The sequence below is a fragment of the Salvelinus namaycush genome, chromosome 31 (assembly GCF_016432855.1).
Source record: "Salvelinus namaycush isolate Seneca chromosome 31, SaNama_1.0, whole genome shotgun sequence".
NCBI classification, from domain to species: domain Eukaryota; kingdom Metazoa; phylum Chordata; class Actinopteri; order Salmoniformes; family Salmonidae; genus Salvelinus; species Salvelinus namaycush.
Window position 1 is genome coordinate 2,284,833 of NC_052337.1, and position 15,625 is coordinate 2,300,457.

Consider the following 15,625-nt stretch of genomic DNA (forward strand, 5'->3'; position numbering starts at 1 on the left):
AAATTGCTCCAACTTGAGTTCTGTTTTACTCACAGATATAATTCAAACGGTTTTAGAAACTAGAGAGTGTTTTCTATCCAATAGTAATAATAATATGCATATTGTACGAGCAAGAATTGAGTACGAGGCAGTTTAATTTGGGAACGAATTTTTTACAAAGTGAAAACAGCACCCCCTATTGAGAAAAGGTTTAAGGATGGAGTAAAAATGTTACAACAACATGGGGAATTTTTTTTTGTGGGGGGGGGGGGGGGGGGTACAGACGTTAAAGTGACTGCTTTAAGTAGAGCACCTGAAAATCCCATCACCATACATTTCATCGAAGTATACAATCACATTCTAGTTACTATGCAATGTTCATCTGATGTTCACTTACTCGTAGATCACAGATAACATGGCAACTTAGCATTCCTTTGCTCCTGTGTTTGTCCCGTACCCTATTTCATAAAACGCTAGCCCTAGTATGACAGGACAGAATGAGGGGAGGACTCCAAACCAGATCCTAAAGCACCCTGGTTAAATGTAGGTTTGCCGGTCGTACCGCCGCATAGTCAGTACAGGTGTACCACACATGTGGGCTTAGAGGCATGGGTTTGTCGTTAGACCGATTCCCAGATTGATGTTTAACTATAAAAATATCAAGCGAAATGGATTTGGGTACTCCAGGAGGATTAAAAATCCATATTTTTTTCCCCCTGGATTTGGAGTTGCAGGTTCATTGAACATATACTTCATAAAAACAAGTTCTTATGTTACGTTTCTTTACTATCTGACGGAGGGAGAACACAAAAAAAGATTCTGCTGCTTCCATTTTACTTTCCGTGAAAAGCAGACAATCTGGAGACTGTTGTGGGCTAGGTGGAAGCTCCGCTATGTTGTTGTAAAACTTGTTTTAGACCGCCCTGTCCATTTCTCCCCCTCATTTACGTTTAGGTTTGACTAATGATGGAGGATTTGCCGGCTGGAGCATGGAGATAATGTGTCAAAACGTCTAGCATAAAGACTCATTGCCCCCCTCACACACCTGAAAGGAACAACGCCAGACCAAACACATCTTACCTCCATCCACGGCCTGTTATTGACATGGTTTGCCTACCGACGGAGGCCCTTACATAAATGGGCGACGGCAGAGAGCGTTATCATCGGGATCACAATGACTTGTCGTCTCACATTTCTCAAAGGAGTGGAGGGGTGTCATTAGGGGCCTTTTCAAGCCAACTCAACACCCAGAAGGGCCAGATGCCCAGCTAAGTGCAGGGGAACAGAGTGACTGGCTGTTACTTCACAGGACCCGGGCTGCCAGAGACTCCTAGCATTCACTAATGGCCAGATTAGGGGCTAATCTCTACCGTCTAGCCCTGAAACCCAGTCATATTGCCCTGGAACCCACTCATATTGAACCCAGTCATATTGAAACCAGTCATATTGCCCTGAACTAGTCATAGACTGTTCTCTCTGCTACCGCACGGAAAGTGGGACCGGAGCCATAAGACTCCCCAAGCCATAAGACTCCTGAACATCTAATCAAATGGCTACCCGGACTATTTGCATTGCACCCCCCCCTCTTTTACACTTCTGCTACTCTCTGTTGTTATCATCTATTCATAGTCACTTTAATAACTCTACCTACATGTACATATTACCTAAATTACCTCGACAAACCGGTGCCCCCGCACATTGACTCTGTGATGGTACTATTGCTATTTTACTGCTTCTCTTTAATTATTTGTTACTTTTATTTCTTATTCTTATTTGTACTGCATTGTTGGTTAGGGGTTCGTAAGTAAGCATTTCTCTGTAAGGTTACACCTGTTGTATTTGGCGCATGTGACTAATACAATTTGATTTGATTTAATTTGAACCCCAGTCATATTGCCCTGAAACTGAGTCATATTGAACCCAGTCAAATTGAACTAAGTCATATTGCCCTGAAACCCAGTCATATTGAACCCAGTCATGTTGAACCCAGTCATGTTGAACCCAGTCATATTGCCCTGAAACACCAGTCATATTGAACCCAGTCATATTGCCCTGAAACCCAGTCATATTGAAACCAGTCATATTGAAACCAGTCATATTGAACCCAGTCATGTTGAACCCAGTCATATTGCCCTGAAACTGAGTCATATTGAACCCAGTCATGTTGAACCCAGTCATATTGAACCCAGTCATATTGAACTAAGTCATATTGCCCTGAAACCCAGTCATATTGAAACCAGTCATATTGAACCCAGTCATATTGCACTGAAACCCAGTCATATTGAACCCAGTCATGTTGAACCCAGTCATATTGCCCTGAAACCCAGTCATATTGAACCCAGTCATGTTGAACCCAGTCATATTGAACTAAGTCATATTGCCCTGAAACCCAGTCATATTAACCCAGTCATATTGAACCCAGTCATGTTGAACCCAGTCATATTGAACCCAGTCATATTGCCCTGAAACCCAGTCATATTGAACCCAGTCATATTGAACTAAGTCATATTGCCCTGAAACCCAGTCATATTGAACCCAGTCATATTGAACCCAGTCATGTTGAACCCAGTCATATTGAACCCAGTCATGTTGAACCCAGTCATATTGCCCTGAAACCCAGTCATATTGAACCCAGTCATGTTGAACCCAGTCATATTGAACCCAGTCATGTTGAACCCAGTCATGTTGAACCCAGTCATATTGCCCTGAAACCCAGTCATATTGAACCCAGTCATATTGAACCCAGTCATATTGAACCCAGTCATGTTGAACCCAGTCATATTGAACCCAGTCATATTGCCCTGAAACCCAGTCATATTGAACCCAGTCATGTTGAACCCAGTCATATTGAACTAAGTCATATTGCCCTGAAACCCAGTCATATTGAACCCAGTCATGTTGAACCCAGTCATATTGAACCCAGTCATATTGCCCTGAAACCCAGTCATATTGAACCCAGTCATATTGAACCCAGTCATGTTGAACCCAGTCATATTGAACCCAGTCATATTGCCCTGAAACCCAGTCATATTGAACCCAGTCATGTTGAACCCAGTCATATTGAACTAAGTCATATTGCCCTGAAACACATTCAGTCATATTGCCCCATCTTGAGATGTTTCTAAGAGACAGAAACATAGAAAATTAGCACATTTTGGGAGGAGTGAGTACAGGGAGTGTAAGTGTGTGTGTGTGTGTGTGTGTGTGTGTGTGTGTGTGTGTGTGTGTGTGTGTGTGTGTGTGTGTGTGTGTGTGTGTGTGTGTGTGTGTTTGGTGAGATGGCGAGCCTAAGATGTCTAATGGACATCCAGGCCCTTAGAAACTGCACTTAATTTATTTTATTTTCGTCCATCAAAGGCAGGATTGTTCTGCCGGTTTTCGTAATGGAAAGCATTAGTTCTGGATCCTTTTCAATGGGGTGATTAAGCCATCAAAGGTCACAGCATACGATCCACTACATGAGAAAATACAAAATCCCCTTCTCGTGTTTTCCCCCTTAACCTGATCCCGCAGCAGCAAAAGAGTTGCAGCTGTCATTTCCAGGCCAGAATTCGGGAGCACACACCAGACATGGCGCTAGTATGTTGAACTGTTAGGGCAATTTACCTGACGGTGGATGAAATGGAGGGCTTTTTCCCTTTGAACCGGATCCACATTTTTAAAATAAAGGCCTGAAATCACTTTGATTACTGGATGGAAGAGAAAGGAGAGGACAAGGGAGAACATACTGTATTATTGTAGAGTTAGAGTTAGGGCTTATTGTAGGGTTAGGGCTTATTGTAGGGTTAGGGCTTATTGTAGGCAGAGCCATCATGCCCCAGAGCCATCATGCCCGCAGGGGCATGTGCTCCCTCAGATTTGTCCTGTTTAAAAAATACATTAAAAAAATATATAATAATAATATATACACTCCCGGTCAAACGTTTCTTTATTTTTACTATTTTCTACATTGTAGATGTAACGGCGTTCCTCCTCCTCTTCATCCGAAAAGGAGGAGTAGTGATTTGACCAAACTGCAGCGTTGTAGTTCGACATAATATTTATTAAACAAAACAGAAAACACGACGAACACGAAACACTTGAGAATTTACAAAATAACAAACGCAGTCAACAGACCTGGACACGAACTTACATAACGTGAAGAACGCAATAACAGGAAAACTGACTACATAAACCGAACAAACGAACAAACAAAACCGAAACAGTCCCATGTGGCGTAACATAACACAGACACAGGAGACAACCACCCACAACAAACAGTGTGAAAACACCTACCTTAATATGACTCTCAATCAGAGGAAATGAAAACCACCTGCCTCTAATTGAGAGCCATATCAGGTCACCCTTAAACCAACATAGAAACAGAAAACATAGACTGCCCACCCAAACTCACGTCCTGACCAACTAACACATACAAAAACTAACAGAAAACAGGTCAGGAACGTGACAGTAGAATAATACTGAAGACATCACAACTATGAAATAACACATATGGAATCATGTAGTAAACAAAAAAGTTTTTTAGATTTTAGATTCTTCAAAGTAGCCACCCTTTGCCTTGAGTAGCCACCCTTTGCACACTCTTGGCATTCTCTCAACCAGCTTCACCTGGAATGCTTTTCCAACAGTCTTGAAGGAGTTCCCACATATGCTGAGCACTTGTTGGCTGTTTTTCCTTCACTCTACGGTCCAACTCATCCCAAACCATCTCAATTGGGTTGATGTTGGGTGTTTGTGGAGGCCAGGTCATCTCATGCAGCACTCCATCACTCTCCTTCTTGGTCAAATAACCCTTACACAGCCTGGAGGTGTGTTGGGTCATTGTTCTGTTGAAAAACAAATGATAGCTAAGCGCAAACCAGATGGGAGGCGTATCGCTGCAGAATGCTGTGGTAGCCATGCTGGTAAAGTGTGCCTTGAATCCTAAATATATCCCTGACCGTCTCACCAGCAAAACACCCCCACACCATCACACCTCCTTCACAGTGGGAACCACACATTCGGAGGTCATCCGTTCACCTACTCTGCGTCTCACAAAGACACGGCGGTTGGAATAAAAAATCTCACATTTGGATCTTGTGTCTAATGTCCATTGCTCGTGTTTCTTGGCCCAAGCAAGTCTTTTCTTCTTATTGGTGACCTGTAGTAGTGGTTTCTTTGAAGCAGTTCGACCATGAAGGCCTGATCCACGCAGCCTCCTCTGAACAGTTGATGTTGAGATGTGTCTGTTACTTGAACTCTGTGAAGCATTTATTTGGTCTGCAACTTCTGAGGCTGGTAACTCTAATGAACTTATCCTCTGCAGCAGAGGTAACTCTGGGTCTTCCATTCCTGTGACAGTCCTCATGAGAGCCAGTTTCATCATAGCGCTTGATGGTTTTTGCGACTGCACTTGAAGAAACGTTAAAAGTTCTTGACATTTTCCACATTGACTGACATTCATGTCTTAAAGTAATGATGGACTGTAATTTCTCTTTGCTTATTTGAGTTGTTATTGCTATAATATGGACTTGGTCTTTTACCAAATAGGGCTATCTTCTGTATACCACCCCTACCTTGTCACAACACAACTGATTGGCTCAAACGCATTAAGAAGGAAAGGAATTCCACAAATTAACTTTTAGCAAGCCACACCTGTTATTTGAAATGCATTCCAGGTGACTACCTCATGTAGCTGGTTGAGAGAAAGCCAAGAGTTTGCAAATCTGTCATCAAGGCAAAAGGTGGCTACTTTGAAGAATCTCAAATATAAAATATATTAACATTTGTTTAACACTTTTTTGGTTACTACATGATTCCATATGTGTTCATAGTTTTGATATCTTCACTATTATTCTACAATGTAGAAAATAGTAGAAATAAAGACAAACCCTTGAATGAGTAGGTGTGTCCAGACTTTGGACTGGAAATGTATATTATTTATTTGTTGTAATACAACTAGCCACCTAGCATTTTTATGAAGTTGGCTTTAGCTAGCCCAGATAGGTTCCCAATCTCCAAACCCCATATCTAGCTATCAATAAGCCATTTCAGGTTATCACTCAAATTAGAGTAGCTAGCTTATCTAACTATTTTAGCTGGCATGCCTGCTGAAATTAAAAAGCAAGCAGGAACTAAATGTAATGAAAAGACTCACATTCCTTTCAATCTTTCACCAAGATTTTTAGAAGAGATGCAGAGAAGAATATTTTGTTTCTTTAAAAAATAACCACCAGTCAGGAGGATACAGACAGCTAAAAGGGTATGCTTAGATTTTTTTACAGAGAAATAGGAAATAGGAAAAAGGTCTTTCAGGTGTTTGAAAAGGCCTAGCCCCCTCCGGACCACGGATTCCACCCTTAGAGATGTCAACCATTTTGTTTTCCCTGTTCTCCATTGCAGGCATTGCCTACCTGAGCGGCATGTGCAGCGAGAGAAGGAAATGCATCCTTGCTGAGGACAACGGCCTCAACCTGGCCTTTACCATCGCTCACGAAATGGGCCACAAGTGAGTCAAGTTTTTCCTCTCCCACAACTTTCACCTCACACTTTCACCTCGATATCCACCACAAAGGCTAACCAACTGTCACCTCACTCTTCACAAGCTCGATATCCACCACAAAGGCTAACCAACTGTCACCTCACTCTTCACAAGCTCGATATCCACCACAAAGGCTAACCAACTGTCACCTCACTCTTCACAAGCTCGATATCCACCACAAAGGCTAACCAACTGTCAGCTCACTCTTCACAAGCTCGATATCCACCACAAAGGCTAACCAACTGTCAGCTCACTCTTCACAAGCTCGATATCCACCACAAAGGCTAACCAACTTTCCCCTCACGCTTCACAAGCTCGATATCCACCACAAAGGCTAACCAACTTAATTATCTCACAAACATGGTATGACATCTATAATTACTATAGACAGTTGGCTGTGCAATGCCATGAGTTGTGTGGAAACAAATCTATCGACACAAGTTTACGCAGTAGTTTTGTATCTGAATTTAGCAGAGAAATCGATCGCTAAGATGCACTGACTTTATTTTATGCCCTGATAACAGAGTAAGAGTTCTATTCAGTCTGTATCGCTGAACATTCCTTTAAATTTCAATCACGCAGTAACGCTGAACTTCCGCGATATGGATTGAATTGAGCCCTAAAGCTCTGTTAAGTAAAGTCATGGTGGTATGGGGAGTCAAAGGAGCCTACTTGCCCTTAGAGGGCCCTCCACGGTGTCCCCAGAGCGAAAGAGTGAGCAGCTCCGCTAATGCTAACGTAGCATCTGGTCTTATGAAAGCCTCCAAGGATGTGTCATCAGCATCCTCTGGTTGAATTTTGTTCCAAAAACACCACTGTGCTTTGTCAGGGCTGTAGCCGCTGTTCCAGTTTGTCTTTTTGTTTATTGGATTGTGTGTGTGAAGCTATTGTTTATCCAACTGTGTGTGTCTGTAGATTTGTTGGACAAACTGAAGTCTCTGGAGTGGTGAGATCAGTGCCCGAAGTTGGTTGCTCGTCTTTGTTGTGTGCTTGTCCCAGTTTGGTCCCGCTGATTCAACAGAGATGGGGTTATCTGAGTCTAGAACGCTAATTAATGCTAACTAGTTATTTCATTGTTAATGACATGTTATGTGTAAGCATGCGTCTTGAGACGCGAGTCTTCCTATGAATTTGCCTGCATGTACTTAAATGCATTCACATGTTGGCTATTGGTGCTAGCCTACAAAACTAGAGTTGTGTGTGTGCGTGTATGTCTGTGTGTGTGTGTGATGTATCTGTCTCAAGATAGCGAACAGGAAAACTAGTTGATGAGTCCTGGAGCACACTTGTCTCTGCCAAATGAGCTCAGAGATCAGAGCTCGCGTTCGTCATGACTTGGCAGTAGTTTCACAAAGGCCACGCTGATGCGGACTACAACTCAAAGACATCAAAGTATCTTGAGTCACTTTCCAAAGGCAGTTGGGGTGAACTGACACAGAATTTAATTACAGAGTCAATACCGTTGAGTGCAAATGTCACAGGGCTAGCAAAGCATGTCACAGGGCTAGCGTAGCATGACACAGGGCTAGCGTAGCATAACAGAAAAATAGCATAGCATGACACAGGGCTAGCGTAGCATGACACGGGGCTAGCGTAGCATGAGACAAGGCTAGCGTAGCATGACAGTGGGCTAGTGTAGCATGACACAGGGCTAGTGTAGCATGACACAGGGCTAGCGTAGCATGACACGGGGCTAGCGTAGCATGAGACAAGGCTAGCGTAGCATGACAGTGGGCTAGTGTAGCATGACACAGGGCTAGCGTAGCATGAGACAAGGCTAGCGTAGCATGACACAGGGCTAACGTAGCATGACAGAGGGCTAGCGTAGCATGACACAGGGATAACGTAGCATGACATAGGGCCAGTGTAGCATGACACAGGGCTAGTGTCGCATGAGACAAGGCTAGCATAGCATGAGACAAGGCTAACGTAGCATGACACAGGGCTAGTGTAGCAAGACACCGGGCTAACATAGCATGAGAAAGGGCTAACGTAGCATGACAGAGGGCTAGCATAGCATAACAGAAAAATAGCATAGCATGACACAGGGCTAGCGTAGCTTCATTCTCGTTCTATCTCTCTCGTTTGACTACATTTTAATTTGTGTTTCACTCTATTTCTTTTCCATAAACCTTTAAAATCATTTGTTAATATATTGCACTTATGTGCCTTAATGGTCTGAGTATTTTTGTAAGGTACTAGAGATTAATAATGGCCTAGAACTGCCATTAGAATTCATCCTATAATTGCTCTAAAAATATACAATCAAGTGAAATATTCGTTATGTCATTTGATATGTTACTGTAAGTTGAAAACTGATGTTTGATTTAGGAAAAAAACGTTTTTTAAATAAAGCTCTTGCGGATAGCTTTTGGCATATCCCATCTGTTATACATTTGGGACTAAATTTAATATACATGTCTGACAGTCAAAAGGATGTATTTTTAGCTGTGTAGCTCAGAGTAAAATAGCAGAGTATCAGTCTTTGCAATGGCTTGGATGGCCTCATTGAATTTGCCATTTTTAAAACATAAGATAAAACGTCTGAAGTAGACGTGACACAAAATGTTCTTCTAAGCATGGGGATTTATAGCCAGTCATGCAGAACTAACAGAGATTAAAAACCAATGGTCGCGTTAACTATCAAATCAGATGCTTCACAGTCCAGATGCCGACTGCTTTATCTGCATGTGGTGTTTGGATATTTTTATTTAATTTAACTAGTCAAGTCAGTTAAGAACAAATTCTTATTTACAATGACGGCCTACCAAAAGGCAAAGGCCTCCTGCGGGGACGGGGGATTAAAAATAAAAAATAAAATTAAAATATAGGACAAAACACACATCACAACACTACATAAAGAGAGACCTAAGACAACAACATAGCATGGCAACAACACATGACAACACAAGATGATAGCAACACAACATGACAACAACATGGTAGCAACACAACATGGTTGCAGCACAATACATGGTACAAATATTATTCGGCACAGACAACAGCACAAAGGGAAATAATGTAGAGACAACAATACATCACGCGAAGCAGCCACAACTGTCAGTAAGAGTGTCCATGATTGAGTCTTTTAATGAAGAGAGTTTGAGTGTTTTTTGCAGCTTGTTCCAGTGGCTAGCTGCAGCGAACTGAAAAAGACGAAATGACCCAGGGATGTGTGTGCTTTGAGGAACTTTAACAGAATGTGACTGGTAGAACGGGTGTTGTATGTGGAGGATGAGGGCTGCAGTAGGTGTGAATGGTTTACAGAGAAACCAGAGTTCCATATCGAGCTGAACCTGAATTTCACATCCTCTCTAGCCTTCCTATGTAGACTCCTGGCTGGCTAGCATCTGATGACTTGAGAGAAACAAACATGAATTATTTAGCAGAAGTTGTTTCTGAACAACTTGCAGAAGTTGCAGAGTTTTGTGCATTTCTCTCCTAACTCAGTGTTTGACTTGTTCCTCGGTAATGATGGGGTCATGTCCTCTGTAGACAATGGTGGGTTAAGGAAAGCATCTGAAAGGCCCGGCTTAGTCCTGAGCCGTTGGGTCCCTGACAAGGCTTGCGAGTCACCTCCATTCTAGTAACCTTATCAAAGTGTTTTTACAAGAGAGAGGCTTTGTTCCTCCTCTGTGACCCTTGATGCACATGATCTTTTCTCACCAGCCACTGATGCGATTTCACAATAGGCCCAGGAGGTCTCACTTTGTCCTGTGGAAATGCTGTAAAAAAGGAGAAAAAAGGGAGGAAACCAGCCCAAATGTAGACATGAAGGGAATTATCTAAGATCTGAAGGTTGACTGTTGGGAATATATTGCTAATGAAGGATTCCGTATTATGGGATATGATTTATGATAATATATGTGCTTTATTTGTACATGAATAGTGACTTAAAATACATCATGGACATGCATGCAGTGCAGAATATTTTGAAAATATCAGAGGGGGTTTTGCTGTCAAGACAGGGAGGGGTTTGGGGTCAAGCTTCAAGTAAATCATGACCTTGTCCACTGATTTAATCCTCACATAATAATTTCCCCAAAAATGTCTAACAGTGTTTCTTTATGTTTTATTGCCGGACTTTTGTCTCCCATTTGCACTAGAGAGCCAAGCCAATGAAACCACTTTAAAGGGTTAAAGGGGCAGTGCAGTTAAACATTAGATTTTTCCATCTCTATGAGATCTTAGGGCACCATAGGGCTCTGGTCAAAAGTAGTGCACTATGTAGGGAATATGGCTCTGGTCAAAAGTAGTGCACTATGTAGGGAAAATGTTTCTGGTCAAAAGTAGTGCACTATGTAGGGAATAGGGCTCTGGTCAAAAGTAGTGCACTATGTAGGGAATATGGCTCTGGTCAAAAGTAGTGCACTATGTAGGGAAAATGGTTCTGGTCAAAAGTAGTGCACTATGTAGGGAATAGGGCTCTGGTCAAAAGTAGTGCACTATGTAGGGAATATGCCTCTGGTCAAAAGTAGTGCACTATGTAGGGAATATGGCTCTGGTCAAAAGTAGTGCACTATGTAGGGAAAATGTTTCTGATCAAAAGTAGTGCACTATGTAGGGAATATGGCTCTGGTCAAAAGTAGTGCACTATGTAGGGAATATGGCTCTGGTCAAAAGTAGTGCACTATGTAGGGAAAATGTTTCTGGTCAAAAGTAGTGCACTATGTAGGGAATATGGCTCTGGTCAAAAGTAATGCACTATGTAGGGAAAATGGCTCTGGTCAAAAGTAGTGCACTATGTAGGGAATATGGCTCTGGTCAAAAGTAGTGCACTATGTAGGGAATATGGCTCTGGTCAAAAGTAGTGCACTATGTAGGGAATATGGCTCTAGTCAAAAGTAGTGCACTATGTAGGGAAAATGGCTCTGGTCAAAAGTAGTGCACTATGTAGGGAATATGGCTCTGGTCAAAAGTAGTGCACTATGTAGGGAAAATGGCTCTGGTCAAAAGTAGTGCACTATGTAGGGAATATGGCTCTGGTCAAAAGTAGTGCACTATGTAGGGAAAATGGCTCTGGTCAAAAGTAGTGCACTATGTAGGGAATATGGCTCTGGTCAAAAGTAGTGCACTATGTAGGGAAAATGGTTCTGGTCAAAAGTAGTGCACTATGTAGGGAATATGGCTCTAGTCAAAAGTAGTGCACTATGTAGGGAAAATGGCTCTGGTCAAAAGTAGTGCACTATGTAGGGAATAGGGCTCTGGTCAAAAGTAGTGCACTATGTAGGGAATAGGGCTCTGGTCAAAAGTAGTGCACTATGTAGAGGATAGGGTGCTACTTGAGGATGCGACCAAATGGAAACCCACCCCCTTCCCTCTACCCTCTCTGGATAGAAATCTGTAGCAGATGGGCATTGACTCGTTGCCCTCAGCAACTGGAATCAAGGCGCATTTAATACCCGTGACTGAGTGAATTTGTGCCGATGTTTATTTGCTAATTCCCAGCGCTTTTCATGTTCTTGCTTGTTTTTCGGGCAACGACACATGGTTATGGTTTCATGCTAGTGTGTCCTCCTCGGACCAGGTTGGGTGTATTTTTTTTGTCCTCTGGTTTTGATAATGTCGATAATGTGCTGGTAATGTGTAGCGACATTTTTCTGAAACCCATGTTGGATTTCCTCCCAGTTTACACCCTGCTGATTCAAGAAATCATCCAACCAGGATTTCTGGGGGGGGAAAGTTTTAGGAAATTTTCAGGAATTTTGCTAATGTGTGTAAATGTGTCTGATTTTAGCTGAGATTATAGCTCTTTAAACCTACTCTGACACCTCTTGATTGATTAGAGGATCCCTGTTGCCTTAAAGTTTTAGGACATTTTCAGGAAATTTTGCTAGCCTCGATTGTGGTATCATGGCATGATAAAGAGTGTTAAGGAGTGGCATGATGGCACAAACAGACTGGTACCCAGGAAAGAATTTTGCAACCTTAGTCAATAATGTTTTTTTCTCTCTCTCTGTGACTGTAGCATGGGTGTGAGTCACGACAACGACCACCAGTCATGTGCGGACGGCCTCCACATCATGTCGGGAGAATGGGTCAAAGGTCAGAACCTGGGCGATGTTTCCTGGTCCGGCTGTAGCCGTGACGACGTGGAGAAGTTCCTCCGGTAAACCAGCCATCCTTCGTCCTCCTCTTCCTTCCTCCTTCTCACCCTGATCATTTATGTTTCAATTCATTTCATTTCATTAATTGGTTGTCAATTTGACCAACTTAAATGTTAAAATAACGTTTATATATTTATTAATTTCATATTGGTTATTTGAAGTCCATTGCCACGATCACATGTCATCCATTTGCACAGAGAACAGGACACCCTGCTTACTTCAATGTTTCACTCCTCTCCCCAGTGACGTTATGCATGTATGTCTAAAGACTTGTTTATAACATCAACTACAGCCACAAGAGTCATGCTGTGGAGGAATGCAGGTTGACATTTATTGTCATGAATCTTGCCCTGGAGGCAGAACTGAGCGATTTTCAATAGATGGGCCAGCTGCAAAGTCAAAATTGGCTATGTTGTAAAAATTCATGAAAACGAAAATTTGATTTTTAGTCTTCATTTCAGATTCATGACAATGAATGCCAACCTGCTGGAGGAATGAGGGTTTGAATGAGACAGCTGAAAGCTGTGGATGATTAGTTGACCATAATACAGTAGTAAAGTACAGTCAGTGCAGCTGGGAATTTGGCCCGTATTCACAAATCAGTTTAGCCTTTTAGATCATAATGAATAAGATTATATCGACAGGGGGACCTGATCCTAGATCAGAACTCCTACTCTGAGACGCCTTATGAGCCCAGACCTGGGTTCAAATAGTATTTGCCATAGTGATGTGAAATGCCCTCAATAGGAATCCATAGTGACGTGAAATGCTCAATCGGAAGTCACTTCTTTGCCAGGTTAGTGGAGAGTGACTCAGTAGAGAACTTTTCTGTGTGTGTGTGTGTGTGTCCGTGTGTCCATGTGTGTGCATGCACGTGTGTGTGTCGTAGGTCCAAGGCCAGTAGTTGTCTCCTCCAGACCGACCCGCTGAGCTTGAACTCAGTGATCCTGCCATTCAAACACCCAGGGATGACCTACACGGCAGATGAACAGTGTCAGATCCTCTTCGGAGCCACCGCCTCCCACTGTCAGAACATGCAGGTGAGTGAAGCACTAGGAAATGGGAGTTGATTACAAAAGGCATGAACTGCATCGCTGCATCGGAAATGGCGCCATTTCTTTTCTAAGGGTGCAGTCACACTGAGCAGCACAGAGTAAAATGGTGGAGCCAACTGAATGTATTTCAATGGGGAAGGTGCATTGGTTTGCATGAGTTTGCAGCACACCAAGCACGGCCTCAAAAAGCGCATAGCTTATACTCTGTTACCTCTGTGTGGGATGCGTCGCGAGGTCATCCTACATCTGAACCGAGCATGTTGGGATCAGTACCTAGTTTTGAGTTCAGAGAATATTTCCCTCTATTAAAGACAAGAGCTGTGTTCGAATACCCATGCTAACATACTGTATACCACATACTTAATGAGTATATACTACATACTATATACTATTAGTTCATTTTAGTGTACTGTAAATAAACGGTATCCTTTCAGATGAGCGTACTAGAGCTTTGCCTGTCTACCGGAAGTTGATGCTGTTGCTATGCAACCTCTTACTAGCTTGTTAGCATAACAATTACTAGCTAGACTTTTTACGACTTTGGGTGTGTTCTTAAATTCAATCTGGAGTGCCAGCGGGCGCTCAGAGACCGTTCTGGGCGTTCATAAACTCAGAGAGTTGTCAGATTGTCAGTTCATAAATTCAGAGCGTTTCACTCTGGGAGCGTTCAGAGCGCATACTGGACACTCTGGCCCGAGGAGTAGGGTTGACCCGAGTGTTCTGGCCTCACAACTGCAGTCAAGCACCCAAGCTAACGTTGGCTAGCTTGCTAGCTACTTCCAGACACAAATTAGAGAACAACTCACTCTGATCATTTTACACGCCCTAGCAGAGCTGGTTAGGCAGTTTTCATGTTATCTAGAGTGTTGGTGACTAATTGTGCTGCTGCTGGCAACAATTTAATTACTCTGACACTGGCCATATTCAACGGGTGTTGAGCATAAATTCATCAGTTATTCTGCGCTCGAGAGTGCTCTGAAATCGGAGTAGCTAGCCAGAGCAAATTTACAAAAGCACCCGAATGTCCATTGAGAACACACAATGACAATACCACTTAGCTAAGAATGACAGGAATAATCCAGTCAATAAACATTGGGTAGTTAGTTAGAGATAGCATATAGTTAATATACTGGCAGATTTCAGTTATTAGTAGACAACTAACATTATGTAGCTAGCTAAAAAACTGCTGTAATGATATGCTATGTAGTTTGTAAGGATAGCATAGCTAACAAATTGTCAGCCAACATAATGTGTAAGGTAACTTATTTGAAAGTCAAGTACTTTATTACATTGTTCAAAATGTTCTTAACATTTGTCATAATTTGTTAAAACAATGAATTTGTATCTGTTCTCGTTGGACTTCGGCTGCATATTTTCCGCCATTTTCTTCAAATCTGAAAACGATGTGAAGCCACGCCCATTTTCTGAAGAATTGCATTATGGGCCCTAAAAGCACGTAAATAGTGTCCACTGCTTGTATACTTAATATTTTGGCGATTGTAGTACGACATCCGGGAACTTTTGGCATACTAACTACATCCATACTATGACCAATAAGCATACTATATACTCAATTTATGCCAAAAATAGTACAGTTAGTGCGGTTAGTATGAGCATTCGAAGATTTGTGATTATGTACGGAAGTTCTACCCTTACTAAGAAAACAACAACAACCAATGTCATATTTCTAAAACTAGAAAATGACTAAAATTAAAATAGACTTCCTACATAGCAGAAATCAAAGCGATCTTGACTTCAACGATTCCTACTTATGTCACAATGGCACACTCACTGAAATACAACTGTACTTTTTTTGCACTGTTGCCACTGTATGTTTGTCACCGTGTTACTATGGAGACACTGGTATCAACCACATCCATCAGTTCCAGAACATATCCCCCTTTCCGAAAGGAACCGATCTCTATCTCTCTGAGAACCCTACAAATCACTTCCTTCGAGGTCTC

At 42.2% G+C, this 15,625-nt stretch overlaps 1 protein-coding gene across 1 annotated transcript in view; it reads left to right on the forward strand.

Annotated features, from left to right (window-relative positions):
• Positions 1-15,625, forward strand: part of LOC120026145 (A disintegrin and metalloproteinase with thrombospondin motifs 19-like) — a 161,022-nt gene that overhangs the window by 103,382 nt on the left and 42,015 nt on the right. Inside the window, exons 8-10 of the mRNA XM_038970966.1 lie at positions 6,361-6,466; positions 12,468-12,608; positions 13,496-13,646. Of these exons, the coding sequence (XP_038826894.1) occupies positions 6,361-6,466; positions 12,468-12,608; positions 13,496-13,646 (398 nt within the window). The remainder of the gene's footprint in view (positions 1-6,360; positions 6,467-12,467; positions 12,609-13,495; positions 13,647-15,625) is intronic.